Source organism: Trametes versicolor (genome assembly GCF_000271585.1).
Source record: "Trametes versicolor FP-101664 SS1 unplaced genomic scaffold TRAVEscaffold_11, whole genome shotgun sequence".
Lineage (NCBI taxonomy): Eukaryota > Fungi > Basidiomycota > Agaricomycetes > Polyporales > Polyporaceae > Trametes > Trametes versicolor.
Window position 1 is genome coordinate 696,009 of NW_007360331.1, and position 17,960 is coordinate 713,968.

The window sequence follows — 17,960 nt, forward strand, 5'->3', positions numbered from 1 at the left end:
AGTCCGTAGATATTCCCCTGGCCGTACATCCTCGCCCAGCCGAGATCCAGATGCGCGGCACGGCACGCCGCAGCCCGCGAGCACCGCAGCCCGCGAGCACCGACACCCGCCGCACCTTCATTGGCCCACGAGCCACTTCTCCTCGCCCTGCAGACGTGCCCACATTGCCCCCAGCAGCATCATCGTCACGCACGCGGCCTGGTAATTCTCGTTCCCTGCGAGAACTGCAATGCCCTTGATATCCTTCTCCACTGTCACAGAGTGCAGCCGCCCAGCAGATCGAAAGAGCATGTCCAGGACGACCGCGAGCGCGAGCAGGTTCGCCTCCCGGCCTCCGATCAGCTTGAAGAAGCTAAGGCTGTGCAGGGACTTCAGTCCCGTCGACGGAATCGAGTGGAGAGACGGCAGAGCACGGAAACACACCGTGCCATGCGCATCGGAGAAACCACAAGAAGTTCGCGCCGTCTGAGCCACACTCAGATCGCGAGCGGTGCGCCGGCCACGGAACACATCGGGGACCAGCATCAATACCCGTAGTTGCCCACACCGCGATGGCCCACATCTCCGACCCCGAAGTTGACGGCGTATCGGCCCTCGTAATCAAACCCGGGCATGACCCGGTCCTCGACGCTCGTCCTGCGCGTCCGCGCCACGACTCGGAACACCTCAACGAGCGGCTCGCCGCGCCCCGCGCGCGCCCACGCGTCTTCGCACTGGTCCAGCGCCTCCTCGAAGTGACCGCTGTCCACGCGCGGCTCGTAGGCCGGGGTCGTCGGGTCCAGGCGCGACGCGAATCGCTTCAGGCTCTTCGTGACCTCCCCGAGCGCGAGGGGGGCGAGCGACGGGCGGCGGGAGGCGACCGCAGAGGCCGGGGGCGCGATCGGACCGTCGTAGTCGTCCTCTGGGGAGGACGGTGTCGAGGCGCCTGAAAGCTGCGAGACGCTCGGGACGGTGCGCAGGGTGGTGGTCGAGCCTGAGCGGGCGGCGAGCGACGCGAGCGCTCGGGTCAGGTCCACGCGGAAACGGGGCGTGGGCGCTGGGCGGACGATTGTGCGCTCGATGGGGAAGTCGCCTTCTTCGCTCGTGCCGGTGAAACAGTAGGTGGTGGTGAAGCCGTGGACATCAGTTTCGTCGGTCGGGGTGACGGTGTCCTCTGAGTCGGAGGTGAGCTCCTCACTGGACCCCGAGTCGCGGTCGCCGAAGCGGAACTCCAGGAGCTCGCTGTACACGTCTCTGGTCGGCGGCAGTGGCAGCGGGAATGCGACGGACTCGGGGAGAATAGAGTGGCTAAGTGGGTCCTCGGGCTCGGGGGATGAGTAGCGCGGCGGAGATGTGGCCGCGAGCTGTCGAATAACGAAATAAACATCAACGTAGGATACACAGATGAAAATAACGACGGTGCGTACCATGGTCTTGTAGGGATCATACCGCTGCGCATCCATCGGCGTCCTGCGCCGGGGGATGCAGGGCGTAGGAGGCGGCGGAGATGGATACCGAGAAACGAAGTCGAAACCCTCTATCTCCTTGTCTTCCACCAGCAGCAACGGAAACTTAACAGCCATAGGAATGGGCTACAAGTCCAATCAGTGAGTCAATCACAAAGGATACAACGGAAACCGTACCTGCTTGATGCTCATATCGAACCGTTGAGTGTCCATCGCCAAAGGAGATTGGGAGTATAGCGTGGGTGAGTAGAGAGTAGACGGCGAGTGGTGCTGAGGGTAACGGCTTCTGGAAACGATGGTCTATATAGCCGTCGCAATAATCAATGGCTAAATGCACCAAAGAGCTTTGACAATGAGCCACTCACCGGGACCACAATGCGCCACAAGCCTCCCGTGCATGTCTCTCACAGCCAAGAGACATACGCAGCGGCCCTCGAAAAAGTCCACGAATATCCAATGGACACTTCGCGCAGACTAGTCAAAGCGGTCCGCGGCCTGGACGGTCAATGCCCACGCAAGCTCCGGACGCTGGATGCGATGCTGCTGCTGGGACGTACCAAGCGTCCCGGGGTATATGAAGGAGGGCCGCACACCCCATCATGCATCCAGCAGCCCCACCAAGGATACTCGAACCCCGAAAGAAAAATGTCGACCTCCTCAACACAGAGCACTGGGAGCACGCCCGAAGGGAGCAGGGGCAGCCTTGACGAACACTTCGCCTATGTGGAGAATATGACAGCCCGCCGCGTGGCAGTTGGCGCGGTAGTGGCGAAAGCGACTTATGTGCACGTTCAACCCAAGAAGGACGGTGACGCTGCCAAAGGTCAAGGGGTGAGTATGGTGGTTATGTTGGATCTCTGTGAAGCAACTGACTCGAGAATAGGCGGGCGATTCTTCCAAGGAAGCGGACGATGCTGTGGATTGGGATTCCGTGGGCCTGGCCTTCTAGAGCCATTCAAAACATGCATCGCCTTCTCCCGGGGCCAGCCTTCCGCGGACTTGGTTCCTCCTGAAACTGTCAACTCGCCGCCTTCTCGCAACATCATACCTGTATTGCTCGACGAATACGTTACAGCTCAAGTTTAATGATCAATGTATACCTATTTCAATCTTGAATTCCATCTCCAATCGTTCCAAGGCTTCACCAACGGCTACGGCCCACCAAGCAATTGAGCTCGGGTTCGGGGGAGAACTACCGCCGTGACCGTCTACCAGACTCGAGTCGGATGTGCCTGCCTTCCCGATAATGTCATCGCAGCTCAGAATCAAGTTTAACACTCACAAATTTTAAGGTTATGCGGGCGACGGGGAGCAGGTACGAGCGAGCTAGTCGCGCTGTAAGTCAGATCTCACACGGCTTCGGTACTGAACGTGTATGTCATTGTACTGACCTAGTCGCGCTGTAAGTCAGATCTGCGCGACCTGTAAGTAACGTACAGTAGAATGAGAGAGATATAAAATGCTCACCTCACACGGCTTCGGTACTGAACGTGTGAGGTGAGAAGTCGTCGCGCGCTCGCGCGACGAGCCCGAATTTTGCGAGTAAACACGAGTAAACAAAAGAGTGGCTGGCCTCGCCCGTCGCGCGAGACGACGGGCGAGGCGGTGAGTAGAACAGAACATACGATATACTATATCGGGGAAACCTCCGCCCCCTGGCGCTCTGCGCCCCGACTGCGCGTGCTTTGCCCTCCCTGGAGAGACGTCCGACCAGCATCTCGACGTTCCCGCTCAGCGTGGCGTCCGGCTCTGCCGTGACGCCCCGCTACCCTCAACAACAAAGGGTCTTCTCAGTCTGTCGAGTGCCATCTCGCGGTATAGTTACTAATAGAAAGAGACAGAGACTCAACCGTTCCGGGTTTGCAGTGACCATGCCCGCGCGGCGTTGCGTTGCGGGTGTCCGGGGTCCGTCCGCGTCGACAAGTTCGCGAGAACCATCGCGGAGTGTGACGTGTGACACGCTGTTCTTTGCCATCCACCACCAAGTCGTCCGCCGCAAGTGCCGTTCTTGCTGGGAGGTGGGCTGCACAATGTGGATCTAGGCTCTGTCTTGGGTGTCTTATGTCTAAATTCTGAACAGGAGGCTGCTTGAGCATCCGCATCTTCGAAGGACCCAATTTGACAGCAGCAGGCGCTTGATTTTGTCCAACTTCGGGGGACATCCAGGGCGGCCTGCAGAGGTAAGATCGCGCTCTGTCGTTCTTGCAGCAGATTTCTCATCCATCGCGAATGGCGTAGAAGAGCATGCGTCTGTCGCTCAGATCTATCGCTCATATTCCCCGAATACAGTCCGCTGGCGCACCTGCGATCCTCGGCTCCATCCGGCATACCCATGGCGAGTCGGCGCAGCCGACCCTTCCCTCTCCTCTTCCACCGACCTTCCGCAGCTTGTATCGGCTATTTTTGAGGGCCACCGCCGCCTCGGTCCTCGCACACCCCGACGCCACCTCACGCTTGAGAAAGTCCTGGCGCGCCGTCTTTGACCATGCCGCGAACGCAGTGCGGCAGATGGAAGATGCTCGGCTGTCTGCTGATCAGCGCGACAGTCTCACGCACTGGTATGTGCAGTGGGAAAGCCGAAGTGAGCTGGTCCCGAAACCCCTGTCGATCTCCCCACGACGCTGACGACCACCCTTTTTCTCCCGTGTACCATGTGCCCTCTTTTCCTGAAACATTGCGCGTACTACTTCGCCGTCATGCCTGTGCTTACGACCCATCGCAGTGGACAACACCATTTCGTTACTTCACAGCTCTGCCGTATCTCGCGGCCTGCCTCACCAGGTGACCCGGAACCTCTCCCGGATGATGGACGCCAATTGTACACTCCGTGACCCCTCGCTGCCAAACAAGAAACCCTGGCGCGGGCAGCTGTCCTCGGACGCGCCCGAGTACAAGCGCAAACGCGTTAAACCGACGTCCCCTACGCAAGAAGAGCAAAAGGCCCTCTTCCGGGCGTGTCCGCGCCTGCTAGGTGACATTGTCGGGATGGCGGAGGGCTGGGGCGGCCTCTCATTGGGCAGAACGCAGCGGCGGTGCTGAGGAAATCGCCCGAGGCGTGCATTGCGCACGCAATGCCGGAGATGACAGTGCATGCTCGGTGTGGGCGCCGTGGGTGCTGCTTGATGCGGCCCCTTGCGGGTAACGGGATTTGACGCGTCCCTGCTTTATGCGACATCAGCGCCATCTCGACACGCTCCGGGAGCGGATGGGCTGCGATTCCCGAACGTATCGCCGAAGTGTATTTGCGCCGCCGTCTCGCGCTGTTCACACTCGTTTGGCAACAGCCACAGAATGGAGCGGTCGAGAGGTTTGCGGGAGCGAGGAGTGCGGTGCTCCGGACTCCGGCAGGATTTGGCGGTAAGTTACGTCCGTCGCGCTCACTCGTCGGACAGCCGTTAACGTTCATTTCCAACGTGACTGATCTATATCTTCCCCTAACTGCCCAGCACGACATTCGAACGCCAGCCCTAGTAACCCTGTTGTAGACTGGATTGCTTCTGGAACTCAATCCACCCATGCGTCTCCTACACCGTGTTGGTCGGCATTGGAACGCGCTCCATGCCATTCCTTCCGCGTAGCCCGCCTGCTTCTGCTGGAAGAGTTGGCTGACGTCGGTGCATGGCTGCGCCCGCTGGGTGCTGCATGGGGCCATTGGAGGATGTTACTGATGAGATCTATCAGAGGACGATTGATCGAGTGTCGAGGTACCGTCCTGCAGGTCCTTTTAGCGCCCGTTTCATGGGCGGCTGAGTGACGGTGCGTGTCAGCTACAGTCGCATGTCAAGGTCATTGTGGCATCGCTGAACCTACTAGCGAGTCACCGCTGAAGCTGAAGTTGACACACAGGTGCACTCTACGTGTCGTACATGTCGGCACAGCACGGGCGAGGCCTGCCCGGGTGTCTACATGCGCTGCCAGCTGGCGGCGACGAGTGCCTCTCGTGTGATGTCAGCCGCTGCGCTGGTCCTTCACCAATCTGCATCTGGTGGGGCTTACGATACGCTTCTCCTAGCGCGATGCCTGTTTGGACCTGGCCCTGCAGATCAGACAACCCCATGGACCACTCAGAGCTCGAGGAGCTCCCCCGCCTGCGGAGGCGTCCAGTCCCGACTGATTGATGACTGCCGAACTCTGCAGATCACTTCAGTAGGGCTGTCCCCAATCAGCCCGCCTGGCGCGCCCGGATCCCACAGATATACATATACAACAGGCAATGTCACGACCTGATCGCACCCCGTCACCCTTCCGCACGCTGTACGATGAGTCGTTCTCCCATCGCTACCACGTCAATCATTGGCAGCGGTCTCCATCATAGCGCGGCGGGCGTGCGACGGCCCCATGGCGGCACCCCTTCTTCCTCGGCGTACACCCGCAGCGCATACATATGCCTGCACCTCGGCGTCTCGTCCGCCCCACCTTCGTTTCGCGTCTCCCTTCCTTCTTCCCTTTCTGTCCGCCTTCCTCCTGCGCCCATGGCGCACTCGGCTCGCGGGCGTCGCGGACACCAGGACCCAAAGCACAACATGGCCGCTGCGCGACCAAGGCTCGCCGTGGTACCGTCTCAGGGAGCGGGCCGTGCCTGGGGCACCGTGGACTCAGCGCCCTCAGCGTCGTCGAGTTTCCTGGACCTGCGGTCCTCTTCCGTCGGACCAAGCGCTCCCGCTGGGCAGGGCTCCGCGACCGCGGCGGCGAAAGGCAAGGTAATGTCGCAGCTCGTACCTATGTGCCTGAAGCGCGTTTCAGACTGACGCTCGTGCGCACAGGCTCCCGCCGTGCCACAACCGAATGTCAAGAAAATGCGACGTAGAGTTGCCCTGCTGAGCGGCGTACACCTGAACCTCCCGAGCTCCCCCGTTGTTGGCCCGTCACCCCCAGGATCCTCGCGCGAAATGGCATGGACGTTCACCGCTGAGTGGGACTCGACGCAGGACGAGATCGTCTTCAGCGAGGTCGAGAACGGGTCGTCCGCTCCGTCCTCGACGTCATCATCGAGCCTGCGCTTTATTGCGAGTCCAATTCCCTTTGACGTGGAGGTGGAAGAGGACGAGGCATTCGATCTTGACGTGCCGGGCGCTCCTCCTGCCGCGCCCTCGCCCCCCTTCTCTGACATGCACGCCTCATCGTCGTCCTCATGTTCGTCGCCCTCGTCCCCATCCGCGCTTTCGTCCCCCTTTTCGCCTTCGATGTCCGCCGTGTCCGAGATCTTTGACTTCTACATGCACACGCCTCACACGCTGTCATTTTCGCACCACGACCGTAACGGGTCTGTGTCCACCGCTCCTTCCTCGCCCGTCGGTCCCCCCTCGCCTGCCGAGCAGTCACCCCCACCCTACCCCGCCAGCCGTGCCGAGCAGCCCGTCATCTCCGTCACCTTCTACCAGGAGTCCGAGAACCCCACGCGGGAGACGACCGCCCAAGTCGAGTCGGCCGCGCGGGCCATGTTCAACGAGTACTCTATCGAGGCCGCGACGTTTACGGAGAAGAAGAAACCGCAACTGCGCGCGCTCCCACCAGCGCCCAGCGCAAGACACGTCGCGCGCCGGCCACTGCCACCAGTGCCGACCCGGGGAACGTCGATGCCGGATGTGTCGGCGGGTGCACAGCAGTCGTCGGTTTGGGACGATGTACGTCTGCAGAGAGCGTCCGCGCCTCCTTTGGCTTGCTAGCTGTTCTGACGAGTGCTGCTGTGCACCTACTAGCGCGTGTCCAGGATGCCGCCGCGGCGCCTGCAGAGCCGCCAGCGGTTCGTGCCGTCCGCGTATAGTCCCCCGCTCGCTGGACCGCTGCACGCTCGCGCCGCGAGCCTCGGAAACGAGGCGACGGGGAGGGACGCTGTAGGAACGCAGAAGGGTGCCGTGCTTGGGAGACACATCCGGTCCATCAGCGCAGCCCTCAGCGTAGGCCTGCACCGGTCGCACTGAGCCCTCTTGGTCATGTTGAAACTTTGCTTCCTGTTTTGCTTTCACACCCGCCTTCAAGTTTCAAGCTTCACACTTTGCACATTTGCACATTCGCACCCCGTTCGTCCCGCTTTACCTTATCTTCGTCTCGACCTTGCGTCGACTCTTTTTACGTGTCCAGCCCGTACCCCCTTCGTCCTATTCGTACCAACGTTGCTTTGCCCTTCTAACTTTATTATTGGTTCGCCGCTGGCCACTTATTTCTCCCCCTCCCGTCCCTGCCCCCCTCGCCTTCACTTCATACCCTCTTTATTCTACTTCCCGGACTCGCCGCCATGTGTACATTACTCCGCGCCGCGCGCGCACACACCGTGCTGAACACAGCTGTACAGACGTCACTACGCCCTAGATTGCATGCATCGCTCTCGCTCACTCTATGCCCATAACCATAAACTATAAACTCTGTAAATATTGTACTCCGCGCGGCCATCGGCCGCTGTAATGTTGTGTACGGTTACCCCTACCGCCGCATCCTAGCATGTCGCCGCGCGCGCACGCACTGTGATCCCGCGATGGCGATGGCCCGCCACCTTCGACGTCGTCCCGGATGGCGTGCATGATGCTGTATGCACAGGCCGCGCGGGGTGCAAGCTACGCGTTCCCCGATATCACGTTGGTTGGCTGGACGGGTGATGCCCTGATCTGGCGGAGGAGGAAAGCGTGAGTATGATTGGCTTGCGGAGCGAGCGGCGACGCGATTGGATGGTCGCTTGTGGAGGTCGATGGGTGCCGTAACGTTATTTGCGTGCCTGGAGCGGCGGAGAACGCAATGTCTGGAAGGTGCGCGTGGAACGAGCCTGTTGATTACCGGCGGTGGTCTGCTTTGTTCCCCGAGCATTCCGAGTTCAACGGGGCATGGTGGAGGTGCACAAGGCATCCATCCACCTGCCCTGGACTCTCCGACCTCGGCGATTCGGTGTCGTGCGAGAAGGAAGCCCATCTCTATAGAACTTGCAGTAAGATCTAGGACAACAACAAAACTCACAGATCGGAGAACATAAAGACGCGTCGCCGTCACCGCCAACAGAGATACTCGCCCGCACCACCACCCTACGCACATCTCCATCACCGCTCCCTCATCGCCTGCTCGACGCGCACCATCGCGCTCGCGACGTCCTTGCAGAACGCATCCTCGCCCAGCAGCGCCACGACGCCCGCCTTCTCGAACGCCCGCCGCGGGTCCGACTTGAGATGCGTGATGTACATGCCCACTCCTCGGTTCTATGTATCAGGCACACAGGTCAGTAGAGATGGTGGCGCGTGCCGCGTACTCCGACGTACCTTGTAGGTCTCCGCCAGCTCGAAGAATATTTGTACCGCTCTGTAAGACACGACAGCACGCGAAGGGATCGATCAGCGGGGCGCGTTCGCACGACAGGGCGAGCTGAGCTCGATCGGCGACGTACGACGCGTCAATGGTGTCCACATCCGCCAGATGGAACACGAGCACGTTGGCGTCGTGCCTGTGCGGCTCGTCGGCCGGATGATGCTTGTCGTGCCCATAGAGCTCGAGCCGCCGCAGTCGCTCTGAGCACATTCCATCAGCGCCCGTTCTGATGCATTAAAGGCTAGAGAGGTGGAACAAGCTCACCCTTCAACTGTGCGGTGTTGGCTGCGATCGACAGGGAATTTGATTCGCGTTAGCATTTAATGCCCCACTGCATGTCAAGGCATGACCTCGACACTCGGAGACCGCGGCGTACCAAAGTCGAGGTTCTCGCGAATGCGCACGATGAGCACCCCGGACGCGTCTTCCTCCGCCTCCGGGTTCTCGTCAATCGGTTTCCACCGCTCCGTTCCCGGGATACGACCCTACAGACGGTCAGACCATCCATACCGCCTTGCACCGCATACAACGAAAGCAAAGCGCACATACCAGAATGGTCATGCGCGTGCGCGACGAGCGCCGGACGACGAGCAGCAGCGAGATGACGACACTGACGGCGATTCCGACCTCGACGTTCCAGATGATGGTCAGCACGAACGTGAGCGTCATGAGCGCCAGGTCGATCCACGCCTTCATCCTGTGCGCCGCCACCGCCACCGCGGGCCCATCAGCACCGTGGGCGTTTCACGCGCGCATCTGTCGCGAGCGGGCTCACCTCCAGTAGAACATGGCGTCATGCGGCAGCTCGCCGAGCAGCGAGAACACGATCAGGCAAATGCTGTTGTGATCGTCGTCAAATTCGATCCTTATCCGGAAAAGGGCGGGCGAGCGGGACTCACACGGACGCGAGCACACATTTGGGGAGGTAGTAGAGCCAGGGCAGCAGGAAGAATGTTGCGAGCAATACAAGCGTCGAGGTTACGAGCGATGCCATCTGCGTGCGCCCACCAAGGTCGCCATTCAACTTTGACCTGTGCCCGCCACAATCATTATCTGCACAGCGGCGGCGGCGTTCGGGCGGACGAACCTCGTTATGGACCCATACGCAGGCAGAGTTCCCGGCACGAATGAGCCGATAATATTGCCCGCCCCGAGCGCGACGAGCTCGCGGTTCGGGCTGATGCTGTATCCGAAGCGACCCGCGTTCTGCTTCGCAGCGACGATGCTGTCGAGGAAGCCGACGACGGAGATCAGTCTGTGGTGGTCGATGGTTTGTTAGCGGGCGTTGGTGGCTCGATAGATTGTTAATTGGTACGGCCTTACACTGCAGTCGAGGTCGTGCGCCTGAGGTAGCGCAACGTGATCTTGCGGAGGGGGAACTGGATGAACGAGCTCCCGGTGTTGATCGGCACGGAGCCCAGGATCTCGACGCCGTCCTGGTCCCAGTCGAATTTGTCCGAAAGGACTTTAAGAGCACCGGTTAGCCTGCGCCAATAGCTGCATCGGGTAACTCACAGGTAGACACGACGACGACTAGGAAGACCTCGGGGAGGCGGTATATGAACCAGTACTTCCGGCACATTTGTTTGAAGCTGCGCATGCTCACGAGCACCGCGAGGGCCCCGAAACTGATGGTGGTGGTGAGCTGATGCGCGTGCGTGAACGCGTTCTCGACCAAGAAGAGGAACTTGTCGAGCGTCGTCTTCGGCTGCAAAACATGTTCGAGGTGCGTCAGTCCGAGCATTGGAATGAGTTGCTCGCTGTTTGAATCAGTATGGAGGCGGGATGCGTAGCAGCTGAGCGCGGGCTTACATCATGATCACAACGGCGACCGCGGTGACAAACCCGCGCAGGAGCGCGCGGCTGAGCACTACATCTAGGAACCCAAGCCGAAGCAGCCCGAGCAGGAAGCTGATGAGGCCGACCTAGGCGACCGCGAACATGATCAGCTGAGGCTCGGTCGTGGTGTTTATGAGCCAAGCACACCTGGAACGTGATGATAGTAGAAATCGCGAGCGACATAGCGTTGGGGTCTATTGGATGGGTGTGCGGGTCTGAATGCAAAATCTCATCTACGACCTGTCCGACAAGCAGCGAGAGCGCGGCCTCGGGTGCAACGTTCAATTGTCGTGATGTTCCAAGCAAGGCGTAAACGATTCCGGGTATAGCGGCGGAAAACTAGCCATAACGTCAGGATCATATCGTAGCCCTCCGTGTAATAGAGACCCACCAAACCAGTAACTGGACTCAACTTCGCGAGGGAAGAAGCGTACGACACGGACTGTGGTATCAACATGCTTGCAACGGTGATCCCGGCGAGGAAATCACCGGCAAACCTAAACAAAAACTACGTTTAGTTTTCCCAAACTCTCGCAAAAGATGGAATTGATGCGTACAAGGAAAACGAGTATTGAGGAATCCATGCGGTCCCGGGTACATAATACCGAACTTTCGCCCAAATTGACTTCTTCCTCCAGAGTTGAGGTCGCTCGACCGGGCCTACGGACTAGCGGTCAGTGTGGGTGCAACATCGCGAGCGTATGCAAAGCGGGGGTCGGAGGCGAGCTAAGCGTGACTTGAAAAACGAGATGACGTGCGCTTGGTGAAGGAGTCCCGGGCGTTGCCATCAACATCCACTCGTTCCATAGAATGTGTACTTGCACCAGAGGGCTAGACAATCTGGGCGGTCTCATTTGCAGCGGTGCGGCTGTGGCCGCAACTGCAGCTGCGATAGGGAGGGGAAGGAGAGCAGTCGTATTACACAAGAGGCAGCAAGAGGTGACGTGACGCGCGCGCCGTGAACCTCCCTCTTCTTCAGAAAGTCCCGGCGGCGGCAGGATTTGTCCCGCAGAACACGTTCCGGTATACGTCCCGGGTTCTGGGAACTTGGTCGAGTGAAATAGAGATACTCAGTGAAGATCATCATCTCTCTCGAACGCCATGAGCTCTGGAATATGTCCTCTTAGTAGCCCGGTTGCAGAAAGTCCCGTCACCTGGCGCAGATATTCCGCGGAACGCATTCAGCCCGTTCCATGAAACAAGCGCGGATCGATGGTTTGCTTCGACCTGAATGCGTGGCCTTCGAGTGGCCTGCGCACGTCACGTAGCGCTCTTTTTCTTGTCAAATCCTGGTCGATGCGGCCGAGCCCGCTCTTGCAGCCGCGGTCGCACCCACTGCAAAGGAGACGGCCCATCTCATACCGGATGAGTATGGCCCAAAGAGGCGTGATGGTGTGGTGTCGATAGGTAACAAGTCGGCCACGAGCTGGCCTACGCGACACGAAGGCAGGGAAGCCAGACAGGCCACTGAGAGACGCAGGGCGTTCAAGAAACAGGACGCTCTCCCCGCTTGGCTTCCCTGTCGACGTGTCGCGTCGGCCAGTCGGCTCGTTGCCCGTCGACACGGTCACTCACTTCGGTCAAGGCACCTCGGCGACCCGTGCATGTTCCAAGGGACGGCCAGAGTGCGTTGCGTGGAACATCTCTGCCAGATGACGAGAATTCTATGCCAGTGGTCAATCGCGTTCCGCGGAACATATCCCGCAGTCCCCAGGACGTCCTCCTTTTATTGGACAGCTTGCTACAGAATATGTTCCACAAAATTGTTGTTCCGCGTAACAATGTGAAGACCACGAGTTTCCACAGTGTCTGTGCTGGTCATGATGGCCACATAGCTTTATCTACACGACGCTCGTGCGCAACAAGATGCCCACGTTCATAACCACCGCTATCCATGCCTGCTGCTCACTTGCGACCCGATGCATTCGACGTGAACCCAGTGAGCAGAGGCTTGCAAGACGGCAGCGGGCTCCAGCCACACGGGTCGAGCGGTCGGAATTGCGCTTGGAGTGCAAAACGCAGATTGGTTGAGGGTTTGCAAAGAGACGTGCACACCCGCTAGGACTGACCCATATGGACCCCGTCTTATAGTCTCGTTGGGTCCTGCATGCACATTTCATGAGTGGGAGGATATGCGAAGGAAATGTATGGCGTATGGTGTCGTAAAGCTATGCTCCAACCAACGGACATCATACATTCCCCGCGCTATTCCGCAGAGTTGACTAGCATGTTCGCTCGCGGAGTACCCGGACACAGGTCTCTCCGTAAATTAGTCCCAAAGACATCATTCGGGAATTGCATGTTCAAAAGTTCCGCCACAAGGTCTTGCTCCAAGTTGATGCACGAGAATGCTCACCTTTCGGGGTCCGCGCCCCTCCCGCTTCCACCTCGCCTACATCCCTCACACGCGCATCGAGGAGTGGGTCGCGCTCGCCGTCCTGTCCTGATGGTATTCCGGGCGTCCGCGGGGTCATGGCGCCACTTCCGGGGACACTGGTGTACATGGCGCGGAGGCTCGAGGTCGCAGAGCCGTACCCAGAGAGTGTGCGCGTGTTGTACGGTTTTAATGTGCTGCTATCCGCATCGTGACTCATCTTGGCCGAGTCGTGCGCCGTGCAATCGCAGACGATAGCAAGATAGGAAAGGCGAGACGGAGAGAGGGCTCATGTTCAGCGTTAAGCAGCTCGGCTTTCGGCAAGACATTTTGGCGCCCATAATCTCTGCACTTAGATGGAAATATCGGGGCGTTCTGATTGGTTCCCCATATCTAACCAGATGAGGAATAATCCGGTTCTGCAGATACTCAACGCTTTTGACGGGGGAACGTCTTTTCCTGATACTATTCACCTGTACCTCAGGCACAACTCTCTTAAGCATCAGACATATCATCGCTAGCAATCTACCTGGACCACCTCGTTGTACAGAGTATTCCGAATACCCTACAAGAACAATTCGAATCGCCCCCAAACCCGGCATACAGCACTTCAAGGCTTGCATCTCCACGTTACCGCCCTCATTTACTGATCTAGAGGCTAGCTTGCGAGATGGTAGACGGTCTGAGGTTTACAGTACGGCTTTCGAAATATTGTGAAGGCGCGTGATTTAGGAAAGATCAGATATGAATGCAGCAGGCGATATATCATTGCGAGGGTATGTGCGAGTATGCGGTATACGAGAGACATAGATGGAGATGTCCACGAGGTCCAATGTGTATCAGATGAGAGAGATAATATCTAGTCCTAAGAGATATGCGATAGGAAAGAAAGCTGTCAGAAACCATTAAATGCGAGGAGGTCATAGACGGAGGCTTTCGAAGTCTCGTAGCGAGGCACTTGGGCGGCGGACGACCATACCCTACACTGCGCTCTAAACTCCTGGACGGGTCGCCGGATTGGTGAAGTGTGGGGTATACTGCACCTCGGTGCGGAGTATGAGCAAAAGCGGGGAAGAGGGGAGGGGTGTGGTGAAGGTCCTGGTCCTGAGACGCAACTTGTGCAAGCGGACGAAGACCGTGGGCTCCGGCAGGGACCGAGGGCGTGATCATATTGAATCCGACTAGGGCGCAACACAAGGCAACGCCGAGGGGACACATTGGCGAGGGCGAGGGCGAACATACCCTTGCGACGACGAGCTCAGGTGCGGCGCGGCTTCCGAATACGAGTAGACTTGCGTGTCGCCGACTTCGAACGCTTCGGTGACTCCTGCGCCGCGGGCTGCTCGACTTGGTCGGACCCACGCTTCCGAGACGGACCTGCGCCGGAGACGCCAGCGGGGCGTTGTGCTTCCTGCTTAAGGAGTTCGGTGGTGTTCGCCTTGACGTCGGCGCCGTGCTTGTAGCCCTCCTTCGGGAGCTGGTCCTCCGTCTTATCTGCCAACGGCCACGTCGGCATCTCGATATGCTTCTTGGGGTCGCCTGTGAGGGCGACTTCGAACAAGCGCAGTAGGGCATGATGGGTGTGAAGCTTCTGGGCAAGCACTTTTCGTGCTTCGAGTGTCGACGGTGAGGGCGGCCGGCTGTCAAGGTCGGCTTCGTCCTCATCTTGCTGGATTCCGCCCGCAAAGGCCAGTTCGTGCCTATCGATATTGGGATCGTCCGGAGGAGCGGTCGCCACCTTGTGTGCATCAGGGTTCGGGCGGGCCATCAGGGAGTAGTGCGCTTGTATCCACCCCAAGATGGTCTTGATGATATGGTTTAATGGGTAGACGCGTTCGACGGCGTCGGGGAGAGGCTTCTCGGAGACGGGTGCAACAGCGTCGGACGGAGACTTCGCGGAGGTGGGCGCAACGGTGTCGGGAAGAGAGTCCGTGGACGTAGAAGAGGCAGCATCGGCGGCAGGTTTCGCAGGAGGTGGCCAAGAGAATTCGAGCAAGGTTTTAACCGTGCCGTCGTCTTCAATATCCAGGGAAATGCACCCGTCCGTCATACACAGCATCTTGAACGATCCGCAACCGTAGCGGCCGGTGTTGAGCATGCTGTAGTCGTCGAAGTAGGCGTGCATGAAGTTGGCCACCTCATTACAGTTGTGATGAAGGAAGCGGATAGCGAAGAAGAGTAGGACGTGGAAGAAGGATTCGAGTTCATCTTCGACAACGATTTCTTTTGACGGCGCCTGGAGTGAGCTAGCGGACATAAACTGCCAGGTGCCCTGTGTGATCATGAGCCCGACTGCAGCATAAGACGATTAATGGCTACTCACCGTTCGGTCGAGCTGTCGTCCCCCGGGCTTTTTGGACTTGGTATTCTTAGCCAACTCCCAGTCGTTGAGAAGACCGACCCATTGCTTCGAATCCTGGTCATAGTAGCGCAAAACATTCCCGGCGCTGATATCGCGATGAATGATACCAGCCTCGTAGGCTCGCCAGTGCGCTATAGCAGTGTATCAGGTCTGGTTCACGCACTTTCGAGATCGGAGCACGTACCGTGTACACAGCACCACAATGCGTATATCAATAAACGACCGTTAGTGAAATTGGACATCGGTTGGCCAACCTCCTTGACCACGATGCGATAGTGTTTGTGTTTCTTGAACGGAGAAACAGCGCCTTTCTTGTCCTTGTGCAAGTCCTCCCAAAGCTTCGGTGTCTTGGTAAATTGTGCTGTCGGCGTCGTAATGTCCCCGTGGCACTCGAGAGTGGGGATGTAATGGACACGCTTATTGTTGAGGTATTGCAAGGTCTTCCCTTCCTTGTCGACCTGGCGGCTCACGACTCGCCAAGCGTCCTTGAGGTAGTAGAACGGCCCGTTGATGTTGTCCGCGTCGAGCGCGACGTAGCCGCGCGTCCCGCGTCCAGCGACACCAGTTGCTTTGAAGTTGGGCTCTCCGACGAGGAAGTGGCGCGGACCCTTCTCGCTGTCCACCCGAAGCTTCCACCACGACCAGCTTTTGTTCAAAGACTCTTCGAACATTTCGCGGATGTAGTCCTCGACCCGGCCCGGCTGCTTCTTCGCCGCACGGTCCTGCATCTCTTTACCGAGCTCTGAGTCGGGACTGATACGCTCAGCGGAAGGGTCATGGCCGCGAGTAGCTGCATCGCATCGAGCATAGCGCCACAAGAACTCGATGAGATCCCCGCCGTTGGTCTTGTAGTTGAACTTCTGCGAGGCGATGGCCCCCGACCGGTCGAAGCGTACGAGGCGGCACAAGTCGCCGAGGAGAAGGATCATGAAGACGCACGTGCGTTGTTGCCTAATCAAGACGAACTCGGCGTACGAAAGAATTTGGCCGAGGACGCCCTTGCGGTCCTTCGAGGTCGGCTCCTTGTCGTCTTCGTCTTCATCGAATGGGTCGAGATTCTCCGGCTCCGTCTTGCACTCGATACAGATCTCCACGAACGACCAGTTGTTTTGCGGAGACTGGACCTTGCCATTACGGCCTGTCGAAGCCTGAGGAGTGTGGAGAGAAGGATACATGCCGACGTCTACGGCCTCGTTCGACTTCTCAGACGGGTCGCCTCGCGAGTGCGTCATGGCAAATGTGAATCCGGGGCAGAGGTTAGCTTTGTTGAGGGCGTCGATCTGCAGTGTGGCTAAGTCACCGAGTCAGCTAAGAATGCACTGCAGCGCTCACCAATGGTTGATACGTCTTGACCTCCTGGCCAGAGGTAACAGGAATTTTTTGAAGGATGTTGGTGAAACGACCACGCCGCTGTTGGCGGACGGCAGGCATGTAGCTCTTCAGGAACTGTGAGGTCGGGATGACGATGTATTTGCCGTGCATGCTGAATCGGAGCTCGCGACGCTTGATGTCGAGGTTGGCTGCGGCCGCACTGTATATGCCGCTCTCTATGCGAGAAGGCTTGACTGGAGTGTGTTTAACGGAGGGTTTATCCATCGTGAGCGAGTGAATCGGTGAGTGCGAGGTCAAGGTAGTAAGCGCAAAGGAGAGCTTACGGTGAGATGCGCGAGGAGCAGCTTGATATATGAGCGCGCTTTAGCCAGCTATGGGCCACGCGAGACCCTGTATTGGGCAGGTTAATTGTACGGACAATGGGAGACGAGAGCGGTGGCTCGCGTTCTGGCGCTAGTGGTGGCTAAGGAGAACGAGTTCAAGTTTGGAGACGCCCAAATCGTTCTGCGCCTTCGCGCGGTGCTAGCGTCTAATCAATTGAGCGCTTATGCCCTTCGTCGAGACGTGGCCCAAATGTGCTCACCCTCACTCAATCCTGGAGGTCGCCTGTATAACATGTACTCCAGCATAGTCCCAGTATTTTTTGTGATTTGTATTTGCCTAGAAGGGGAACGTCAGACGGTGAGCCCCCTTCGAACTTCCTCGCCGCCGGGTGGCTGTGTAACGTCGAACGCTTTCGCGCAGGCGCGCGGTGCCATCGCGACTCGGAAGCATCTTCAAGAATGCTGAACAACATTTGTTTGAATACGGACAAAGATGCCCCCGATGAATACGTCTTATTTTTGCCCTTCGCCTCCCAATACACCTCTCAAGATGGGTAAAAACTACGTGCAGTGCGCGATTACATGCTGTAGCATACTCACGTTATCGTATAGAGCCCCAAACTCGAAGTTCCCACATAATCCAATACGTTGACGCGTGTGGCAAGGCTCCTGCAAACCCCCCATGCCTCCTAGATCTCACGAAGGACCATGGCGTGCCTCGTCTACCCAGCTTCAAGGTTCGAAATGCTGAGAAACATTTACAACCCGTTTGTACTTCATCGCACATAGAAGTGAGGCGAGGTGGTCGACTACAGTTCGCCGCAGCCTCCCCACCGAGACCCAAACGCGCAGATGGCGTCGGAACCCATACTCTCCTCCCTCGCCGTGCTCGCAGAAACTTTTGCGGCCGTGGATGACGAGGGCTTCTCTGCGGACCCCTCGTCTTCACGTAGCGCACCGAAGACTTGAAAGGAGCAGCTCCGCCGCCACTATATTCG

General features: G+C 58.4%; 6 protein-coding genes across 6 annotated transcripts; 3 read left to right on the forward strand and 3 right to left on the reverse strand.

Annotated features, from left to right (window-relative positions):
* Positions 1-354: 354 nt before the first annotated feature.
* TRAVEDRAFT_66668 (uncharacterized protein) lies at positions 355-1,658 on the reverse strand (the record flags this gene model as incomplete). Its single annotated transcript, XM_008044783.1, has 3 exons — positions 355-1,343; positions 1,407-1,571; positions 1,623-1,658. The coding sequence occupies 3 exons, from the start codon at positions 1,656-1,658 to the stop codon at positions 525-527; spliced, it is 1,020 nt and encodes a 339-aa protein (XP_008042974.1). The 3' UTR covers positions 355-524.
* A 432-nt stretch (positions 1,659-2,090) lies between these two features.
* Positions 2,091-2,394, forward strand: TRAVEDRAFT_51746 (uncharacterized protein; the record flags this gene model as incomplete). The annotated part of the gene is made up of 2 exons (XM_008044544.1): positions 2,091-2,276; positions 2,329-2,394. 2 exons carry the CDS (start codon positions 2,091-2,093, stop codon positions 2,392-2,394), a joined length of 252 nt encoding a protein of 83 aa, XP_008042735.1.
* Positions 2,395-3,437: 1,043 nt separating this feature from the next.
* TRAVEDRAFT_153968 (uncharacterized protein) lies at positions 3,438-4,970 on the forward strand. The gene is made up of 5 exons (XM_008044784.1): positions 3,438-3,463; positions 3,526-3,625; positions 3,684-4,026; positions 4,168-4,802; positions 4,892-4,970. The coding sequence occupies exons 3-4, from the start codon at positions 3,690-3,692 to the stop codon at positions 4,482-4,484; spliced, it is 654 nt and encodes a 217-aa protein (XP_008042975.1). The 5' UTR covers positions 3,438-3,463; positions 3,526-3,625; positions 3,684-3,689; the 3' UTR covers positions 4,485-4,802; positions 4,892-4,970.
* Positions 4,971-5,968: 998 nt separating this feature from the next.
* Positions 5,969-7,610, forward strand: TRAVEDRAFT_66669 (uncharacterized protein; the record flags this gene model as incomplete). The annotated part of the gene is made up of 3 exons (XM_008044785.1): positions 5,969-6,145; positions 6,209-7,069; positions 7,145-7,610. 3 exons carry the CDS (start codon positions 5,969-5,971, stop codon positions 7,364-7,366), a joined length of 1,260 nt encoding a protein of 419 aa, XP_008042976.1. The 3' UTR covers positions 7,367-7,610.
* Positions 7,611-8,332: 722 nt separating this feature from the next.
* TRAVEDRAFT_153971 (sulfate anion transporter) lies at positions 8,333-13,221 on the reverse strand. The gene is made up of 16 exons (XM_008044786.1): positions 12,928-13,221; positions 11,129-11,231; positions 10,963-11,068; positions 10,719-10,910; positions 10,545-10,657; positions 10,248-10,492; positions 10,056-10,197; positions 9,820-9,987; positions 9,632-9,763; positions 9,508-9,570; positions 9,282-9,429; positions 9,109-9,217; positions 8,997-9,017; positions 8,812-8,932; positions 8,687-8,726; positions 8,333-8,626 (listed from the first exon to the last, which is right to left on the reverse strand). Exons 1-16 carry the CDS (start codon positions 13,163-13,165, stop codon positions 8,471-8,473), a joined length of 2,097 nt encoding a protein of 698 aa, XP_008042977.1. The 5' UTR covers positions 13,166-13,221; the 3' UTR covers positions 8,333-8,470.
* Positions 13,222-14,203: 982 nt separating this feature from the next.
* TRAVEDRAFT_51749 (uncharacterized protein) lies at positions 14,204-16,903 on the reverse strand (the record flags this gene model as incomplete). Its single annotated transcript, XM_008044545.1, has 4 exons — positions 14,204-15,217; positions 15,269-15,438; positions 15,492-16,587; positions 16,640-16,903. The coding sequence occupies 4 exons, from the start codon at positions 16,901-16,903 to the stop codon at positions 14,204-14,206; spliced, it is 2,544 nt and encodes an 847-aa protein (XP_008042736.1).
* Between the last annotated feature and the right edge of the window lie 1,057 nt (positions 16,904-17,960).